The sequence below is a fragment of the Cupressus sempervirens genome, chromosome 3 (assembly GCF_028749045.1).
Source record: "Cupressus sempervirens isolate cs-2001-9-10 chromosome 3, ASM2874904v1, whole genome shotgun sequence".
NCBI lineage: Eukaryota > Viridiplantae > Streptophyta > Pinopsida > Cupressales > Cupressaceae > Cupressus > Cupressus sempervirens.
Genome location: NC_143120.1, coordinates 700,295,528 through 700,314,392, shown reverse-complemented (window position 1 = coordinate 700,314,392; position 18,865 = coordinate 700,295,528). Strand labels below are relative to the sequence as shown.

Here is an 18,865-nt window from a genome sequence, read left to right as displayed (position 1 = left end):
GCTATAATCTCAATGCCACCTGCACTGGACCAAACAGAAAAAAAAGAAGAATAGAGAAAACAAGAGTGAAGGCCCTGATGAATAGGCAATATGCATGACACTGACCTGGGCATTCAGCTGCCAATATGAATGCAGCATGAAGGAGGTCTTCTCTGGACAAAATAATGGCTCTTGGTGTTGAATAAATGGTAGCTTTGGTCAGATATTGAAATGATGATTGATTTCATGATGTATATATATGTGTGTATGTATATCAGCCTCTGTATATTCTGATATACATAAGACACATACATATTACATTTAGTCATATCATTACTTTCATAGATTTTTGGAAAATCAATCATCATGTTTCTATATGATTGAGGAACCATAAATTCTAAGTATATGATCGATCTGCACTTAGAGACTATTAAATTTCAGATTGTAGTTGATTGATGTTTCATATCAAATCCTGATCGAGCATTATGATCAGCAATGAGAAACAGATTGGATATTTATCATGTTTGAGCAAGATCACTTTCAATCTTAATTAATTAATTGGTATTTGTTAAGAATTCAAACCTGATTAGAGACCAGGCATGGAAAGGCACCTCTTCACGAGACATACCCATGAACGGGCATGTCTCCACCTTTTCGAGACATGTCCGCTCATGGATGTCTTTTCATATCCTATATAATGCAGATCCTCCGATCCCAAGGAGATGCATCAGAATCAATTAGTGCTCCGCCCTTTGGAGTTCGGTGACTACAAATTTAAGATTCAGAATTCTTTTGATAAATCAATGTTGTTGTAGTTGTATTATACAAAGGAGATGAAAGCTCCTTTTATAGATTTACAAAACGATGTTTCTAAAAGAAACAACTGTGAACTAAAGACGAAATATAAACTACCTAATAAACTAAAGTAACTAAGATGACCATTAAAGAAACATTATAATAGTCTAATATCCTCCCTTAATGGTCATCGTCTAACTGTTGTCATTTGGTCTCAAATTATTCAAAACATTTTGCTGCTGCTGAGACTCACCCTGGATTTGTAAAATGTAAATGATTGAGAAGCCAAAATCTGCTCAAACATGAACAGATAAGGGTGTCCCCTTCTTCAGAATGCTTTGCAACAAAAGACAAGAACCTGCCACTGATTTTGCCATTGAGATGAGTTTGCCACTGACCCTCCCAAAATTTGAAAAACATCTGACCATAAATCATCACAAAAACATTCAACCCGAAGTTGGATAATGAAGCTGCTCTTCCCTGAATATAGAGACAAACACTAAGAACAACTAGCCTGATTTTGAGGAAAAATCGTCAAACTCTCCAAACTTTGCAAGTGAGTATGATGCTCCAAAAAAATTGCAAAATGTCATGATTTTTTAGGAGAAAATCGGCAAAACCAAATACGATTTTTGAGGTGAAGAATTGATAAAAAACAAACAACAGAATCCGAGACATGAATCAGAGAATACAAAGCTTCATTTTTTAGGAAAACTAGTAAAACCCAACAAATAATTTTTGATGAAATAATTAAAAACCCACAAAGGAATCTCATGCGGCTTCGCAAATTACATAATCAATTTTTTTTTTGAGGGAAAAAATTATGAAAACCCATAAGAACCTTTACACAACAAAACACGAGGCTTTGCGTGGAGGGGTGTTGTATGGTATACATATGGAACTTGAAATGCTAATTATGAAGTAATGTTTTAGTAGAACATAACAAATTGAAATACTTGAACATGGCAAAATTGCAACATGAATTATAACTATTGAACATTCAACATAGTAACATGTTGCATATCAAAAATCAAAATTCAAATAAAATTCAAGTACCCATCCTAGTGGCAACATGGTTGTAGAATGGCGGAGGTAGGGTTACTTAGGTACTCAAGTACTTGGTGCGGGGACCTGTTGGGGACGGGTACTTTGAGGTTTGAGAGGGGGGTGCCAGTCCTTGTGTTACACTGAAAATTAGAGACTTTTGCCCAAATTGAGAAATTGCGCAATGAAAACCGTTAACCAGGCTTGTGATTTTCAGCAAAAAGCTTCGAAGATGAACCACAAAAAATTCATAAAATGTTAGTTTTAGGGGATTGCTGCAAGTGTAATGGGATTGCTATGAATTTGGTATGTGTGTTCCAAATGCAACATCCACCTAGATTTATATATAGAGAATAGACCATGAATAGACACGTCCCTTCATAGGATATATCTATTCATTAATCAAATAATTAATATAATAACAACTTTAATCATATATATATATATATTATTAATTTTTCTTATATAACAATAACCTTATATCTTATATTTAATAGGTTTATCCGACTGAAGCTATCAAACATCAACACTCCCTCTTAGCTTAGAAGGATAACCACATATGAATAAATATTACTTCAATGTAATATTACAAATAACAATTTTAAGGATATCTCAGAAGATTTGCACCATTTGATATCATGAATATTGTCTTCCAGAATATCAACACATGATATTCACCAAGTACTCAAAATAAGGTTTGATATCACATTTGATATCAATAGTATTGGCCTCTTAGAATATCAATGATATTCACCAAGTGCTTTGAGTAATGGCCTTCTAGAATGTTGAGATGCAAGACATTGATCACATACTCAATTTGTTTGATCTCATAATATGAGTTATTGTAAGATTGTCACCTTACAATAGCTTCTGGAAATACAAGTGTTCATTTGGAAGTCTTCACTTCCTCATGATGTACATAGGGTTTAGACTCATTAAAATCACATAGTCGTGAGGCATATTCTTAAATCACTGTCTTTTTGACTGATACAATTTATTGATCACTGGAGAATGTAATGACCCGTACCAATAGGCCACTAAACAAAACCTTAAATTTAATACACTGCTAAAATATATTGCTGAAATAAAAGAAATAATAGTGCCAATGTATTCATTCAATGAAAACCAAATGTTTATACAAATGATATGGCAAATTTCAGCACCAAAACATTATGACATAGCACATTACAGAGAAACCCTAATTGGCTGTATACAATTGAGAACTTGTTGCAACTACAGATTGAAATGAAGAACTTGGATCGATCAAATGGTGGAGACTGAATGCTGAAGATGATATGGTGAAAGTGCAACTCCATTGGAAACTCCAAACCAGCAATTAAGCACAAGTGAAAGGATTGAAATATCCTTCCCACAGTTGCAATAATTCAAGTGATCTTTCACACCCTCAAAATTGCGTACCAATTGAGAGTTTTCGTTCTCAATGGCCAATTGTGACTACTTGTAGAAACCCTAGGCTCCACAACACACATCAGCAAAAAATAATAATAAAACTTGATGATAGGCAATGAGCCCTCAATGCCTATTTATTTATTTTTTTCTCGATAGGTCGGCCTCCTTTTTATTTATTCATTGCTTCTTCCAACAACCTCTAGAAGATTGATTTATTTAATGATTTTATAAAATATTACTTTATTGAGTTAATTAAATATAAAGTTATCTTGTAATATATTTTTATTGATAACTTTATAAATAATTTAACTCCTCCAAAAAACGGGGACACTATAGAGAATCCATCTCAACATGGTTTACTCCCTCTGAATCAATAAGGCCAAAATCACCGAAGGTTGACTGAATCACATCCTCTATCTGCTCTGTAACAACCACTTTTTTTGGGTCTTAATTAACAACTAACATATTCAAAGAAATACAGTTGTTACGTCATTTTCATAGGAAGACAGTTATATCAGTTTCATTCACATGAATGAGATTAACGGTTAAAATCAGTTAAACAAATTTTCTTTACTAAGAATTTAGAACACCATTAATGAATTTACTATGGAAATTAAAAACTACATACCATGGAATTTGAGACCAAAATCAATTTAGGGATGCTTTTCCAACTACTTAGGTTAGTCCACAAATACCACTATAACAATATCAAATGACGACTACCATCCAATACTGCTATATCAAAATCAAATGACGATTACCATTAAATACCACTATATCAATTAGGGCATCATATACCATTGTATCAATTAGGGTATCGATTACCATTGGATCATTTAGGTCATTAGATACCACTGTATCACTTAGGGCTTCAGATACCACTGTATCATTTAGGGCATCAGATACCACTGTATTATTTAGGGCTTCAGATACCACTTTATCATTCTTTTCCTCCCGATTTGCTAAACTGTGGCATTAACATAAGATTAGAAGATATGCTCATAATCATTATTCTTATAGATTGAAAAATTGAATAACAATCCTATAGATGTATTCCATATTCAATTAGAAGATCGACCGATCTAACTGGTTGCCAATTATATTGACGATAAGAATTGCTTTCATTTTAAGAAATAACTGTAACGATGATACAACTCAATTTATCTTACCTTCTACTTGAATATATATCATAAAGTAAAAATACTTGTTTCCGACAAACGTTTGAATGCATAGCTTATCTTTGTCTGTTGCACATCCAACAACTTGTGGAGAGGTGAAACATTGTTAGGGGCTTAACCACTCAACCTCGGATCATAACTTATCCCCACACAATCTCTAACGAGAAAGACTCTCCCTACCCGGAATAGATATGGAACATCTTATCATCCACTGAGCATCCTGGTATCTAATCACACCACTCGACTTGACATTAGGAGAATACAATAAACATGGTCTTGCATGAGCTATTAAATGATATTATTCCAGATTTAATGTATAATATTTGACTTTTATTTCCGTTATTGTAGACTCCATCTCACCTCTTCACCTTTTCCATGGCTATACAGCCGGTGAATCCTAGTTGCTCGGATCTTAGAGCAGTCGGCTCTATCTGTTGATTCTCAACTAAATCATGAATAATATATATATTCCAGCTTATCACAATCTATGATTTGAAAAAGATGGTATTAAAGATTGCAAAATTTATTGTTTAATTCTAATCTCCATTGGCATAATGATTTATGGACTAATACTATGTTTTTCTTGGCTTTCACTTGCCATGACAAAGCAAAATTGAAAAGAGAATCAAATCTATAATATCAAACAAGATATCATCATGATAAATACTGTAGCTTATTGCTATGAAGTTCGATGTTATTGCACCTTTGTTCAAGACAATCAAATTGGAAATATTGGTTTTGGGTGTTCCACATAACGTGGATGATTTGGAGATGATGTCTCACTGAATACTCAGCTACTTGCCACACCTTTACTTGCAAAAATATCTAACACAACTCCAACATAAGAGTACTCATGATTTCCGGCAGAATATTAAAAAACATAAGCATGAGCAAGGTAGTCGGGTGTTTGAAATATATAAATGTCTTTCAGGCGTAACCATAGTGTATAAATACAACTTCAATCCTCAGCATAGAAAAGATCACATACGGCAGACTGCATTAAGAACGACACTGTTATGAAAGGTATAGGATTTCAAATGAAATTGTAGAAAGTTCGATTGCTTAATTAGAGCATCTCTTATGGATGGAAGTCGAAATGAACAAAGAAAAAAGTGATAATAATAGCTGGAAGTCGAGAATATGATTTCTTTAATATCCTGTCTTCCCCGACCTCAAAATATAATAAGGATTAAAAGGGACTCTTTGGCTTCCAAGAAGCCGTAACATAAAAGAGTGTCTTGGCTCTTGGACACCAAATAAATGAACCAAGTGTCAATAGGTTTCAAACAAGAAAAGAATAAAAAGATGGAAGAAGATTGAAGGTTATAATTCGAAAAATATTATAGTTTATATTTATATACGTACATGTAAATATATTGGTGAGGTGGCATCATTTTATTATAAGAAAATAATATGATGGTGTCACTTCATTTTTATATTTGTGTACGTACATAGATATATATTATAATAATATGATGAAAGATCATTTAAAATCCTTTGAGGTACGTATTATATTTTAATTAAATTATTTATTTAATAGCTCATGTGGTTAGTCGCCAACCATCGTGATTCACGATTTATACCCATTTGCCCAATGATGGTGATGTTTTTGTGTCCAATTCTTTTCTAACAATACTTCCACTTCTTCGATGTGCTTCCTACAAGGAAATTCTCTGCAATTAAATCATATTACCATAACAAGTTATTTAATCATAAACAATCATAATAGCTAACCACATATTCAATTCTATGAATTCTTGATAAATAATTATAATGACTAACCATCTTACCATTTCGTAGGATTATAACAAATTTAACTGTCAACTGACTTCATGTGAACCACAACGGCTATATTTAAATTAGGTCAAAAATTGGGATGTAGCATGCTCCCTCTCTTTCAAGGTTGCCTCTAATGACATGTCAAGCTACCTCTAAATTTCAATCTCCCTCTTCCCGGAATAACATTCTTGGAGGAAAAGATCTAGGCAAAATAGCTTGTATCGTACATATACAAATATTAACATTAATTAAGATGTTAGTAATTTAGCTCATGCCTATTACTAACAACATAAATGATAATAACTCAACTCTTTATTTAATATTTCCAATAATAGAAATACAATGCTTAATTATTATTAAAAAATAAATCACAATAATAAAATAATATTATTGTACCTTAGAGGCGAAACCCTCACGTATTTGTGCCTTCAACTTACCTCTGCGAAGGATCTTATGTTAATTTCTCACAACTCCATAGACTGCTCATGTTGGGGTGGTCCACCGCACCCATGTTTCATAAGAATTGGCTTTGAAATGTGCCATATGACTCCCTCCAATAGTGGGTCGGGCCTATAAGGGGGCCACCCTCTTTCCATCGGCAGTGGGTCCTCACATGGCGACCTTTACTTCCCCGCATAGAGTTGGTGTGGTCTCTTGCATGTACATACTCCTCTAGTCGTTTGCTGTTTGCATTCGCTCTTCCTTGCATGTGGCGATGGTATTTGCCATTTGTAGCTCTCCTTGTTTATTTGTGTTTTGATGGCTGCCAATGATTTTCGCTATGTTTCTATTGATTAAAGACTAACTAAGATGACCATTAAAAAAGTATTATAATATTCTAATAAGAATTACCAAGTAATATTCAGTATTTGTCAATATTGAATTGTCACTTACATAAATTATAGGCAGTGCTAATACATTAAGGTGAGGGGTTTCCATTTTATTAAGACAGTGACAAATGGAAATTTTGAAGGGGAAGCCTCAGCTTCTATAAGGGGCAGTATATCACATTCATCAGCATTATTGCTAGATTTAAAGGGCGAAAGTCGTTGTGTGATACTAGCATTAACAAGGCCATCTATTACATGATTGTACTCCCTGCAGTGCTAATACATTAAGGCAAGGGGCTTCCATTTTATTAAGACGGTAACAAATGGAAATTTTAAAGGGGAAGCCTCAGCTTCTATAAGGGGCAGTATATCACATTCATCAGGATTATTGCTAGATTTAGAGGCAAAAGTCATTGCGCGATACTTGCATTAACAAGACCATCTATTACATGATTGTACTCCCTGCACACTGACAAAACAATACAGTGTCAAAATGCCTGCTAGTTTTACTTCATGATATTCCTCAATTTCCAATCCTTAGAAGTTTTTCTGATATACCCTGAATAAATCCTCTACTTCCAAGAATTTGCACATTTAGCTGCCAACCAATATATATGTCCTTCAAGTTACAGCAAGGCTTCAGCTTCATTATTTGTCTTCGCTCCAAAAAGAGTCACCTACAAACTAGTCCAATGGAGATTGCACCACAATACCAGTATTGGAAGGGCAAGAATTGCCTTACGCTGCAGTTAATTTAAATAACCTAGTTCTCAGATGTTTCCAAGAAGAATTATGCTTCTATGTTTTAACCCATTGACAGGGAAATAATATAGAATGTTAATATAATTTACCAATTGAATTTTATAGAATTTATTATGATTTTTTAACTGTATTTTAATGCAATCCTGAGAAAACCAGTTAGTTTTCTTAGGGAATTTGTTGAGCTGTTGAAATTGCTGCTTTTAGCTTCCAAATACTCAATTTTTCCCTCAATAATGTAATATTAATATTGACAACATGCACACTCATAGATCTTTTAGCTTTTCAATATGCATCTTTGAGTAATTATGGCTGAAATTGATATGAATTTGGTCTATATTCTTTGCAGATTAAAAGCATTGTTGATTGGCGTAATTTCTACCATAGAAGCTACATGTAAGATCTATTATACATTTGACATCTTACATCTAGAGTTCTTTTGGAATGATTCGACCAGCATTCTTTCCTTTTCAAATTTTCTTGGTTGTTGCATATTAGAAGTCTTCCTTCTTTCAATTTTTTTGAGAGATTATGAGGTTGCAGGAGTCTTGTTGTAATTATGCATATCCTCAAAAACATTCCAACAACAATTCTTAATTAACTCTTCATCCAACCTGATTTAAAGAAAAGGGGGATTTGAAAGCAAATGAAAAATAAATTACTACAAAATTGACATGAAAAATAACTTCCCAACTCTCTTATCCATGGATAATCTTAGTCAGCACACTCAGATGTTAGGTCACAATTTGTCTTCATCCCCTCATTGTTCAGTGGGGTTGAGGGGTAGGACCCCTTATGGGGGTTTGGGGGCACCTAAGGGCAAAATCAGGTATACAAGCACTTATTTGTTCAAAAAATAACTATTATATTTGTTTTGTCTTTTTGTAGCTCTTGGGGCCTCTTGGATTAACCCTAGTTTGGCACAAGGTCCTCTTGACACCCCAAGTTCCTCATGGAATATTCTATTCCTGGGCAAACCTAGAGGGGAACCAACTTTGGGACCCGAAACTGAACCCAAACCCAAACCCTCATCTGAATCAAACCCATAATTTTACAAGTCCTAAAGGGACCCGGTAACAACATTTGTTTGGCTTCTTAACAAGATACAAATGTAACTAAAGATGTTTTCAAAATATTTATATGGTATTCTAAATAGGGACACTTCCTAACATAGACATGGAGGCTTAGAGTTATAAAAAGTAAGCTTGTAAATCAATGGTATTGTTCCCAAACAACTGGTAAGCTTCTGCAGGGCAGATGATATGTGTAAAAAAATCCCATGCCTCAGAAGGAACCATTATTAGTGGAGGAAGCCAACCTTGATTGTTGAAATGGATAAGAACACAAATGGTTTGATCACGAACTTGCAAAGAAACAAATGAAGATAAGCCATATGTTTTCTATACAAGGTGCATGTTAAACTGAATAAACGAATATGCACATTTTCATAGGCTATAAAAGTATCATGGAGGAGTTCTACTTTGGTCTCATTCTAAGGTGCTATCATGGTTATATAATTTATTGCAATTCACAACTGCATTATCTATGTGTGGTTGAATCCATCTAACCAGTACATAATTTTTCTTCTCTTCTTCTAACACTTGTGCTTGTATACATGGGATGAAATAAAAGTTATCTTTATAGTGAGATAGTCAGTGTTTTTCTATTGGTTGGCTTAATTGAATAGTGAGTAGCTTGATTGTGTGGGAGTCTCTAAATACAAGTGAAGTAGGCTGGTTGACTATCTGTCTAAGCATATTGATGAATAGCCTGATAGTGCATGCTTATTGATCAAGATGTTTGCTGACTGTTGGTCAGTTGATCATTCAGATTGTTTAGTAGCCAGTCAAAATGACTCACATCAAATGAAGCCAAAGATGATTTTATTTGGCAGGCTGAAAATATAGAGGAAAGAGTAGAGAAGGTAATTATATTTACCTGGTTGAAAACTTCTAGGAAGGAATGACGAGGATCTATGGACACATTCAAATCTCACAAAGCCACAGCAAATTATGATGGTCAAACTCTTGAGAACAATCAAGCTCTTACTTGGTGTCGATTTCATATCCAGCTCGCATAGGCTATGAAGCAATAAAAAATGATATTTAAACAGATTACAAAGCAACTATCCAGGTCTGATTTCCCTTGGTTACAAGGCAAAGCTATTCTTAATTTTGACTCCGTCTTTGCTATACATCTTGCCTGTCAGTTCAGCAATGCATCTAATAGTTTGATTGCTCCTTGATTTAGCTGGAGGTTCATGAAAATAACAAGGCATTTTGAATTTGTTGCCCCAAGTTTTAGACTGCCAATTTTTGAAAATTTTGAATCTCCAAGCTTTCCATCAACAATCTTGTCGCCTTTTAATCAGGAGATAATATCATTAATCTACCAAACAAGTTATCTTGAAAATTGGTACTTAGTTTCGCTTCATGTCAAATAGTTAGTTTTCATGTCATTTCCTTCATATTTTAATTGAAAATTAAAACAGCACAAAACCTGACCCCTCTAAATTCGGAGTTCATGTGCTTACCAAGCCAGAAGTTATGATCAAATCACCAAATTGAGGATACGTTATGGTTATTTTGTACGCTGCAATAGGACTAATGAGCTCATTACAATCACTTCCCACGTCGGGGTTTCTTACTTTCAAGCACCAAAAGGCACGACTAAGGCCAAGTTTTATGCTAAAAAAAGAGTCACTTTTCATCTTTTGTCCATCTCAATTCTTTTCACATTGGTAACTCATCACCTAAGGATGGGCATAATTCAGCAAATGGATCCATTAAGGTTTGAACTCTTTTATCTTGCAATTGAAAGAAATATTTTGCGAACTACAAAAAAATGGGACATTACATCATTGAATGTCGTTTGCTCAAATGAAATAAGTCACAAACTGCTCTTGCTAAGCATATGTCATAACACAAAGTCTAGATACTAATACAGTTGCTAAATTTGATAGATCAGATATGTCCAATATTTATAATTTCTCTATGATAAAATTTCGTAGAAATTAGTATTAATATTTATCTCAAAACCTGACACACTTTGTTCAAATTATTCCTGGTTGTGAAGATTTACTATTTTGTATGCCACTTATATTTCTTGGCAGATTTGACTGTTATGAAGAGCAGAATGAAAATAATTTGAAGACTCTTTTTTTTCCGTGTTCCTTATCCTTATCTGCAGATTGATACTGATTTCCTTATATTTATTTTCAGATAAAATAACTTCGAATTTATCGTCAAGCAGAGGCAAGATCATGTAGAAGACTTTGATATTATGTATTCATCGATAATCTTATCCCTGCCTCTCGACTGCATATACATATGGAGACACACCTAAGAATAGTCATGCCTCCTATGTGGGAGGCACGTCTGTTCTTAGGTGTGCCTCCCTTCCAATTAGGCGTGCCTCCCTTCCAATAGACACGCCTCTAATTCGCATGACAAATCAGTCGCTAGACAAGTTGACTGCACAATGACCGATCCATAACTGATATTAATAATCAGTAAATTAAGTTGAAAAGTAATGATGTTTATATGCAAGTGCGTATCAGAATATATATTTATATATATATCATTTCCATATTATAAACTTCTTCATTTACTCATGCATTAGAATTAATACTCATTACATTTTATTTATTCGGCTGAAACTACCGATCTTTAACACTCCCTCTTAGCTAGGGAGGATAAATACAGGACTAGATATTACCTTGACGTAATATCAGAAATGACAGGTTTTAAGGATATCATAGATCAGAAGTTATCTTCCATTTAGATATCATCTCATGATATCAAGAGTAATGGCTGCAGTATATCAAGTTGCATGATATTCACCAAAGCACTCTGAGTAATGGCCTCCTAAACATCAAGTTGCCTGATATTTACCAAGTACACTGAGTAATGGCCTCTTGAACATCAAGTTGCCTGATATTCACCAAGTACTTTGAGTAATGGCCTCCTGAACATCAAGTTGCCTAATATTCACCAAATACGTAACACGTCCATAGGTTATGTGAACACGTATCCTCAATAATACTTAGCATAGGAACATTATATTCATGGTCTATTTGAGGAAATTAACTCACAATGCAAGATATAATCTATCATGATCTACTTAGACATCATAAGATATCCATCGTAATAGAAGATTAAGTTATTGTAAAATTGTCACTTTCGAATAACTTTAACAAATACAAGTGATAATCATTTTGAAGTCGTTACTTCCTCATAATGTACACAGGGCCCAAACAACATTCGTGATTAATAATAAGATTCATTACTACAATAAGAAAATATGCCGAGACTCATTCTTATTAATTATAATCTTATCAAGTTTACCTCGGATGTGTTCCACCTTCATTTTACAAGAGGTTTTGTGCAGATGGTAAAGAACCACGAACTCCCTCTTAATCCAGTATTCACAAAATTTTGAGATATATTGAAGTTCTTTAGAATACAAGTTTCTCTGATTCCAGGTTTGAATTACTGACTTCAACAAAGGAAGCTTGATGTTTGAGTCTGTGAGGACATTTCGCTGTAGTGTGACCATAGTTGTTGCATCTATGACATTGAACAGTTATTTACCATTTTTGCTCTTTTTCCTTTTCAAATTAGTGGGGGCAATCTGAATGTCTTTATTTGTGGATTCCGTGCCGATTCCTCTAGATATTAGATTACACTCTTCTTGAATGCAGTCAGCTTTTAGTCTATCAAATTTAGGGAGCTTGGAACAAGCACTTATTCCTTGTCTAAAGTTTTCCCAAGAGCTAGGGAGTCCATTTAACGTTACCATAGTTAACTCTTTACTATCATAGATGTGACCATTTGTTGAGAGTTGGTTTCTTAATTCCGTTATCCTCATAAAGCATGAGGTGATGGTCTCTCCTTTATTCATTTTAATATTAGAGAGTTTGTTTTTAAGAGTGAGGATCCTACTAGTGTGTTTGATCTCAAACATGTTTTCTAGGGCTTTGAACATATCATATGTAGAGTCTAACTTTGGATAATAGGTAGTAGATGATCTTTTACTCCGTCTATTAATAATTCAATTTCTTTGGTATTGTCCTTCTCCCATTGAATCTTTTCATCATTCTCATTGGATTTAGAAGGATTATCTATGATTTTTTTTAACTCATGGTTTCTTAGTATTAGCATCATTTTCCGTTTCCAAGCTTCAAAGTTTGAAACACCTTCAAGCCTATCTTCGAGTCTCATGCCATTTACCATTTTGAGATGGTGTAATGATTTTTTGTAATGTCCCTAGTTGGCTACCTCTGAAGAGTAGGGACAATTATCATAAACGCTTTCTCTTTACAACATTATAACACTTAACTTTGTTAATAGATCTATGTTATGTAGACTTGTATTGTAGAACTTTTTGCAATACTATGTCCTTAACACTAATTTTTTCTTATGATAAAGCTATTTTGATATTCGATTGATAGTTTTGTATTGGCAATAGTCACTATAATGTCTTCCTGATATATATATTCTCTGATAAATATTATTTAGTTTGAATATCTTAGATCCATGGAAGTCTCAAGAAAATAATAACTTGTTTGTACTTATGTTAGAAATGTTCAGATGATGGCTTTATAGATTACTTCAATTTGATATTAACTTCTCTGATATAAGGATATCTTAATATCAGATTTGTGCCACAATTCCTCTTGTAGCTCTTGTGTATACAAGCTTGGGACTCTTCTCATAGAATGTTACTTTTGCCGTGAGTAGTAGTTGCAAGCTGAGCAGGTTCAAATGAGATATGATTAGGATCTGCAATGGTCAGTCCCTTCTATAGTTATGCAGATGTAAATCTATATTCTCTAATTTCCACACTGCATATTTTCCACTTCTACATATGCCGTATATCTCTTCTTTCTGTCCATATGCAAACGGTGGTTATAATTACAAGAGATTGCTCTGCGTACTGTGGTGGCCATTGTTAGTGGATGTCTAATGAATTGGTATCACTTGTTCCTCTAGTATTTTCTTACCTGATGCTTTCCTTATCCAGTCCTACAATCTCCCCATGCTCAGATGTATGGTATAGAAACATATTACATGACATCTTCCCTCGATCGAAGTTCATGCAGCCCGACTGACTGTAGAGAACTAAAACTGCAGATTGGACTTCTTAGATTGCTGACCGGTTTCATTCCCGTTCTTACTGATGAATCCTTTTAATCAATGTTTAGCTGTTACCATTGTTCTCTATAACCATGAGATTCACTCCCTTATTCGTTGTTATTTTACCCTTCTCTCATGCTCGCTGTTATATTTCTAAGGATTCAGAATATATCTCCCTAATTGACTGCCACAAATCTTTGCTCTAAAGTTCAAAAACCTTCCCATCTATGCTCTGTTCGTCACACTCTCTTCATACTGCACATTGAACTTCCCTTGAGACCATAATCAAAATATGAACATGCCTCTTTATTTTATTATGTGACTTATATGTCTGAAAACTTATTGTTATTGTTGCTTGAACGGCAGGTCTTTCATCCTTTCTTTAATATCACTGAATGTTTATAGTTGTCTTCTCCCAACTAACCGACAGTGATATGAAGCAGATATAGAAGGAATGAATAATAAGGTCTCTGACATACTTCTTGCGCTAGTATTCAATAACACTGACTTGATGTCTCCAATAAACTATTGATTTTCCTGTTCACTATCTGCCCTCTGTATCCCCCGTATGTGATTTCTGCATCTATATATATATATATATCTCATCGTCATCCAGTCCTCCCTATCTCCCCTTCCTTTTTTGCTCATTCCATATTTCTTCTTATATATGGATGTGGCTATAAGGTTGTGATTCTTCATTTAGTTGGTTCTATCTTAATAAAAAGATTTTATTAATATATATTTATATTTTAAAGTTATAATATATAAAATATTTATATTGTTATATTTAAATAGGTAATTTAAATATATTACTCTATTTATATTATTATAAAAATATTCACTACATTAATGATATATTATATAATAGCTTAGTTGCCGATTCGTGAAACGAATCCGATTCGGGCACGTGAATCGGATCCGTGGATTTGGGATTTTTTTTTCCCAATAATGATTCATGGAGGATTCGTGTGTGTGTGTGTGTGTGTGTGTGTGTGTATACATACTAAAAACGAGAGAAATATACATAATTCTAAAACTAAATCATTTCATAGTATGAATCCATGATTTTAGTATGGATCTATGAATCTAGTATACTTGATAATTGATTTATTTTCATGATTATAAAGAAAATCAACACATTCACATTGGTTTACTGAATCACAAAATGAAATTATGATCCTTGAGGATCTTCAAGCCTGTGGCTTGGATCCTTGATTCTGCTTGTGAATCCTCACGCTGTGGCTTGGATCCGGGCAGGATCCTTGATTCTGCCTATGGATTCATCAAGATCCCTGGTCCACGGATCCTGATGGATCTACAGGCAGAATCAAGGATCCTGCCTGGATCCTCAAGCATCCAAGCACCAATGCGGATCCAGATTGGATCTGAATCCAGATCTGGCCTGTCTAGCACGAATCCGGTAACTAAGTATAATAGTAATAGATTTAATATATTTGTTTATATTTTAATTATAATGTATTAATTCAACATTATAATTTATTTTATTTTTACTATCATTATATATTTAATAACTTTTATTGGAGGAAAATAGGGGACATGACATTTTCAAGAAATATTAATTTTCTTTAAAATTATCTGATCTGATCTTTTCTTAAAACGTGCTTTGATACCTTGTTAAATTTGATAGATCAGATATGTCCAATATCTATAATTTCTCTATGATAAAATTTTATAGAATTTATTTGATTAATAATAATCTCAGAACTTCACACTTTGTTCGTAATATTCTTGTTTGTCAAGATTTACAATTTTCTATGCCACTTATATTTGTTGGCAGATTTGACTGTTATGAAGAGCAGAATGAAAATACATTCGAAGACTTTTTTTTTTTCTGTGTTCCTTATCCTTATCTGCAGATAAAATAACTTAGAATTTACTGTCAAGCAGAGGCAAGATCATGTAGAAGACTCTGATATTATGTATTCATCGATAATCTTATCCCTGCCTCTGGACTGCATATAAATATGGAGACACACCTAAGAATAGACGTGCCTCCTATGTGGGAGACATGTCTGTTCTTAGGCATGCCTCCCTTCCAATATACATGCCTCTAAGGCACACACCAAATTAGTTGCTAAACAAGTCAACTACACAATGACCGATCCGTAACTGATATTAATAATCAGTAAATCAAGTTGATAAGTAATGATGTTTAGTATGTATGTGCATATCAGAATATACACACACACACACACACACACCATAGTTATGAACTTCTTCATTTACTCATGGATAAGAATGAAAACTCATTACGTTTTATTTGTTTGACTGAAGCTACAGATATCTAACAACAGTGAGTCCCAACTCAGCTGAACTTGAAACCATTTTTATGGTCAATGACTATTTTGCATAGTTACACTACCCGTCAAGGACATGGAGACGACAAAACAGGTTTCCAGGAGGTAGGTGCAAGGGGCTTCAGTTTTGGGGTCGATGTTGGGGGGTGGGTGGTAGGGGGCGTGTATATAGTATAATATGGAGACTATTAAGAAGTAAAATAGAAAAAATGCAAATGCAAATACTAAATAGTAATTACTTGAACATTGTAGTATCAAATATCTAATTACTAATTAGAAATTAGAATACTCAGGTACTATTTAAATTGCTGAATTGACAATTGGAAGATTCTATTATGTCAAAACAAGTACAAAATGTCGAAATGAGGTGAAAGAGGCTTTTAATCATCCCTTGAGAGGTCAAGTTTCAAGGTAAACTCCTCATTACTGGAACTGCTGAACTCCTCAAGATTTAGATCCGCCAAAGGAACACCAACCAACGGTACATCTGAAGCTATTGCATCCTCATCCTCGTTGATCTATGAGGGTTCATCTGACACTCCATCACATCATGCTGCTATGCTCTCCTTGTAGACACATTTCTTGTAGTTAGAGATATGCAAGGCACTATGTATAACCACTAGCTTCTCCACTCTCCTAGAGGCAAGTCTGTTCCTCTTAAGAGATTGGACAAATCTAAAAGTAGACCAGTTCCTCTCAGAAATGAAGAACTAGAAACCTGAGATAGAAAATGAATGGCTAGTGTAGTAGCTGTTATTTTTGTCCATGACAAGTATGCCACAAAATCGGGTCCTCTTATGCCATCGTTCTTATATCTACGTTTGGCACAACCTTTTAACCCCTAGGAGTAGCAAATTTCATCCACTTAGTCTGAATCTAGCTGACAGGTTCAGCATCATACATCCTATCAATGCACCTGAAGAACCCTTCATCTCATCATCTTGAATTGGTGTACATGTACCAAGCCCAGGCATGTACCACTTCAGATTCAAAGCATAAACAATGATGTGCAAGGGAGTATTCAAGTTGTCCTATCTATAATGAATAATAGGCCAAATGTGCTCTTTGTAGAATGCTAAAGTGGAGTCCTCCTACACAATTGTCCTCATCTGCCAAGCATGGAATCAATGCACTCATACACCTCTCTAAGGATAGGTGCATCCCCATCCCCATATATGATGACTTGGGAAACTAGAGTGATGATAAAGTGTGTATCTTACACCATTTCAAAATGCATCACTTTTCACTATCTTCTTCACCCTCCTCCCCTCCTCTGCTCTGTCTCGCTTGATCCCATTGTTTTTAATCTTGCTTTATAACCATGAGTGGCAACAATTCTTGCAATTCAAGTACTTTTTTCAAAAAGAATGAAATAGGATGCATATCTAGTCTCAATTGAAGAACTCCTTCATGAAGCTCCCAAAGAGTGCAAGTGAAACATGTTGGTTGTAGATAAACATCTGTTAGGATTCACAGGTACTTGGGGGGGGGGGGGGGGGGGGGTGAATCAGTACATGCAAACACTTAATACTAATCAAGCATACACCTGGCAGTAGCAAATAAAGCATAACAAAACTAATTCACCACACACATGAGACACATAACACAATGATTTTGGTCTTGCGGAAATTGTTGATTAGAAGGTAAAACCGTTGTGGGGATACAAGTCTTCACTATTGGTTTAAATGAGTTTTCCCAGTTAAGAGCATTACCCTTTTCGAGGGTTCACCTGTTAGGTGTGATCTTGTATCTTGTTAGAAGTACAATTAGATCTGCTAAGATCTACCTTGTTAAAAGATTTACAAAACTCTATTAAGAACTTAAGAGTCTTCCTTGCTAGGAGATTTACAACTTTGAACTTGTTAGGGTCCTCCCGATCTAGTGATTTACTGGTTGTAACTATTTGGAAACAACTAAATCTGTGATTTGTAAATGACACTTTTTTCTTGTTTGTTCCCTTATTGTAGTGTCCCCTCTTTTGGACTAAATTTGAATGTTGTAACTTGCAACCATTTGTCAGTAAGTATAGAAAAACTATGTGAAATATATTAAAAATATTGGATTAAGTAAATATTAATCTAAATACTACATATACTACCCTTCCTAATCCTTCGGAAGAGATTCTTATCAAATCACCTAACCCTCTGGTGAGAATTATATCTCGATTAGGTAATTATCATATAAAGAACATCTTCCTTAGGCCTCTTTGGGATCTCATTACTTGGTAGAGATCCCACCTCTAACCAAATCTCTTATCTCTGACATATGCATATGTTTGACCACTACAATATATATTGTCTCTAAGAGATTCTCTACAAATCTCTCTCTGGGTTCCAATTTGGAATCCCGACATTCCATCAAGAATGCCCTCTAATCTTTGATTTTCTTAAAAGAAACTCGTCATTCTAATGAATGACCTCCACCAAGTTCTCACTTGATCTCTATGAGAACTATAAAGTTCTAATCTCAATCGGCCTTGATCTTGATAATTTTATCTACCAAATGATTCATTTTCATTTATGAAATAAACATATCAAATGAACACGCCTTTGGTTCCCTTTAGTTTTTCATTTTATAATCCTTCATAGAATACATATTACTTCAATTCCCAACATTCAATATCTATTAGTTTAACT

General features: G+C 34.3%; 1 protein-coding gene across 17 annotated transcripts in view; it reads left to right on the top strand.

The window, feature by feature from the left end:
* The window catches only part of LOC149568675 (membrane-associated progesterone-binding protein 4-like), a 241,943-nt gene that overhangs the window by 35,633 nt on the left and 187,445 nt on the right, over window positions 1–18,865 (top strand). For all 17 annotated transcript variants that reach the window (XR_016362628.1, XR_016362627.1, XM_089821559.1 and 14 more), the window contains one exon: window positions 8,124–8,170. Coding sequence is in view for 15 of the 17 variants with exons in the window: in XM_089821559.1 (XP_089677685.1) it covers window positions 8,124–8,170 (47 nt within the window). In the remaining 2 variants the exon portion in view is untranslated. The remainder of the gene's footprint in view (window positions 1–8,123; window positions 8,171–18,865) is intronic.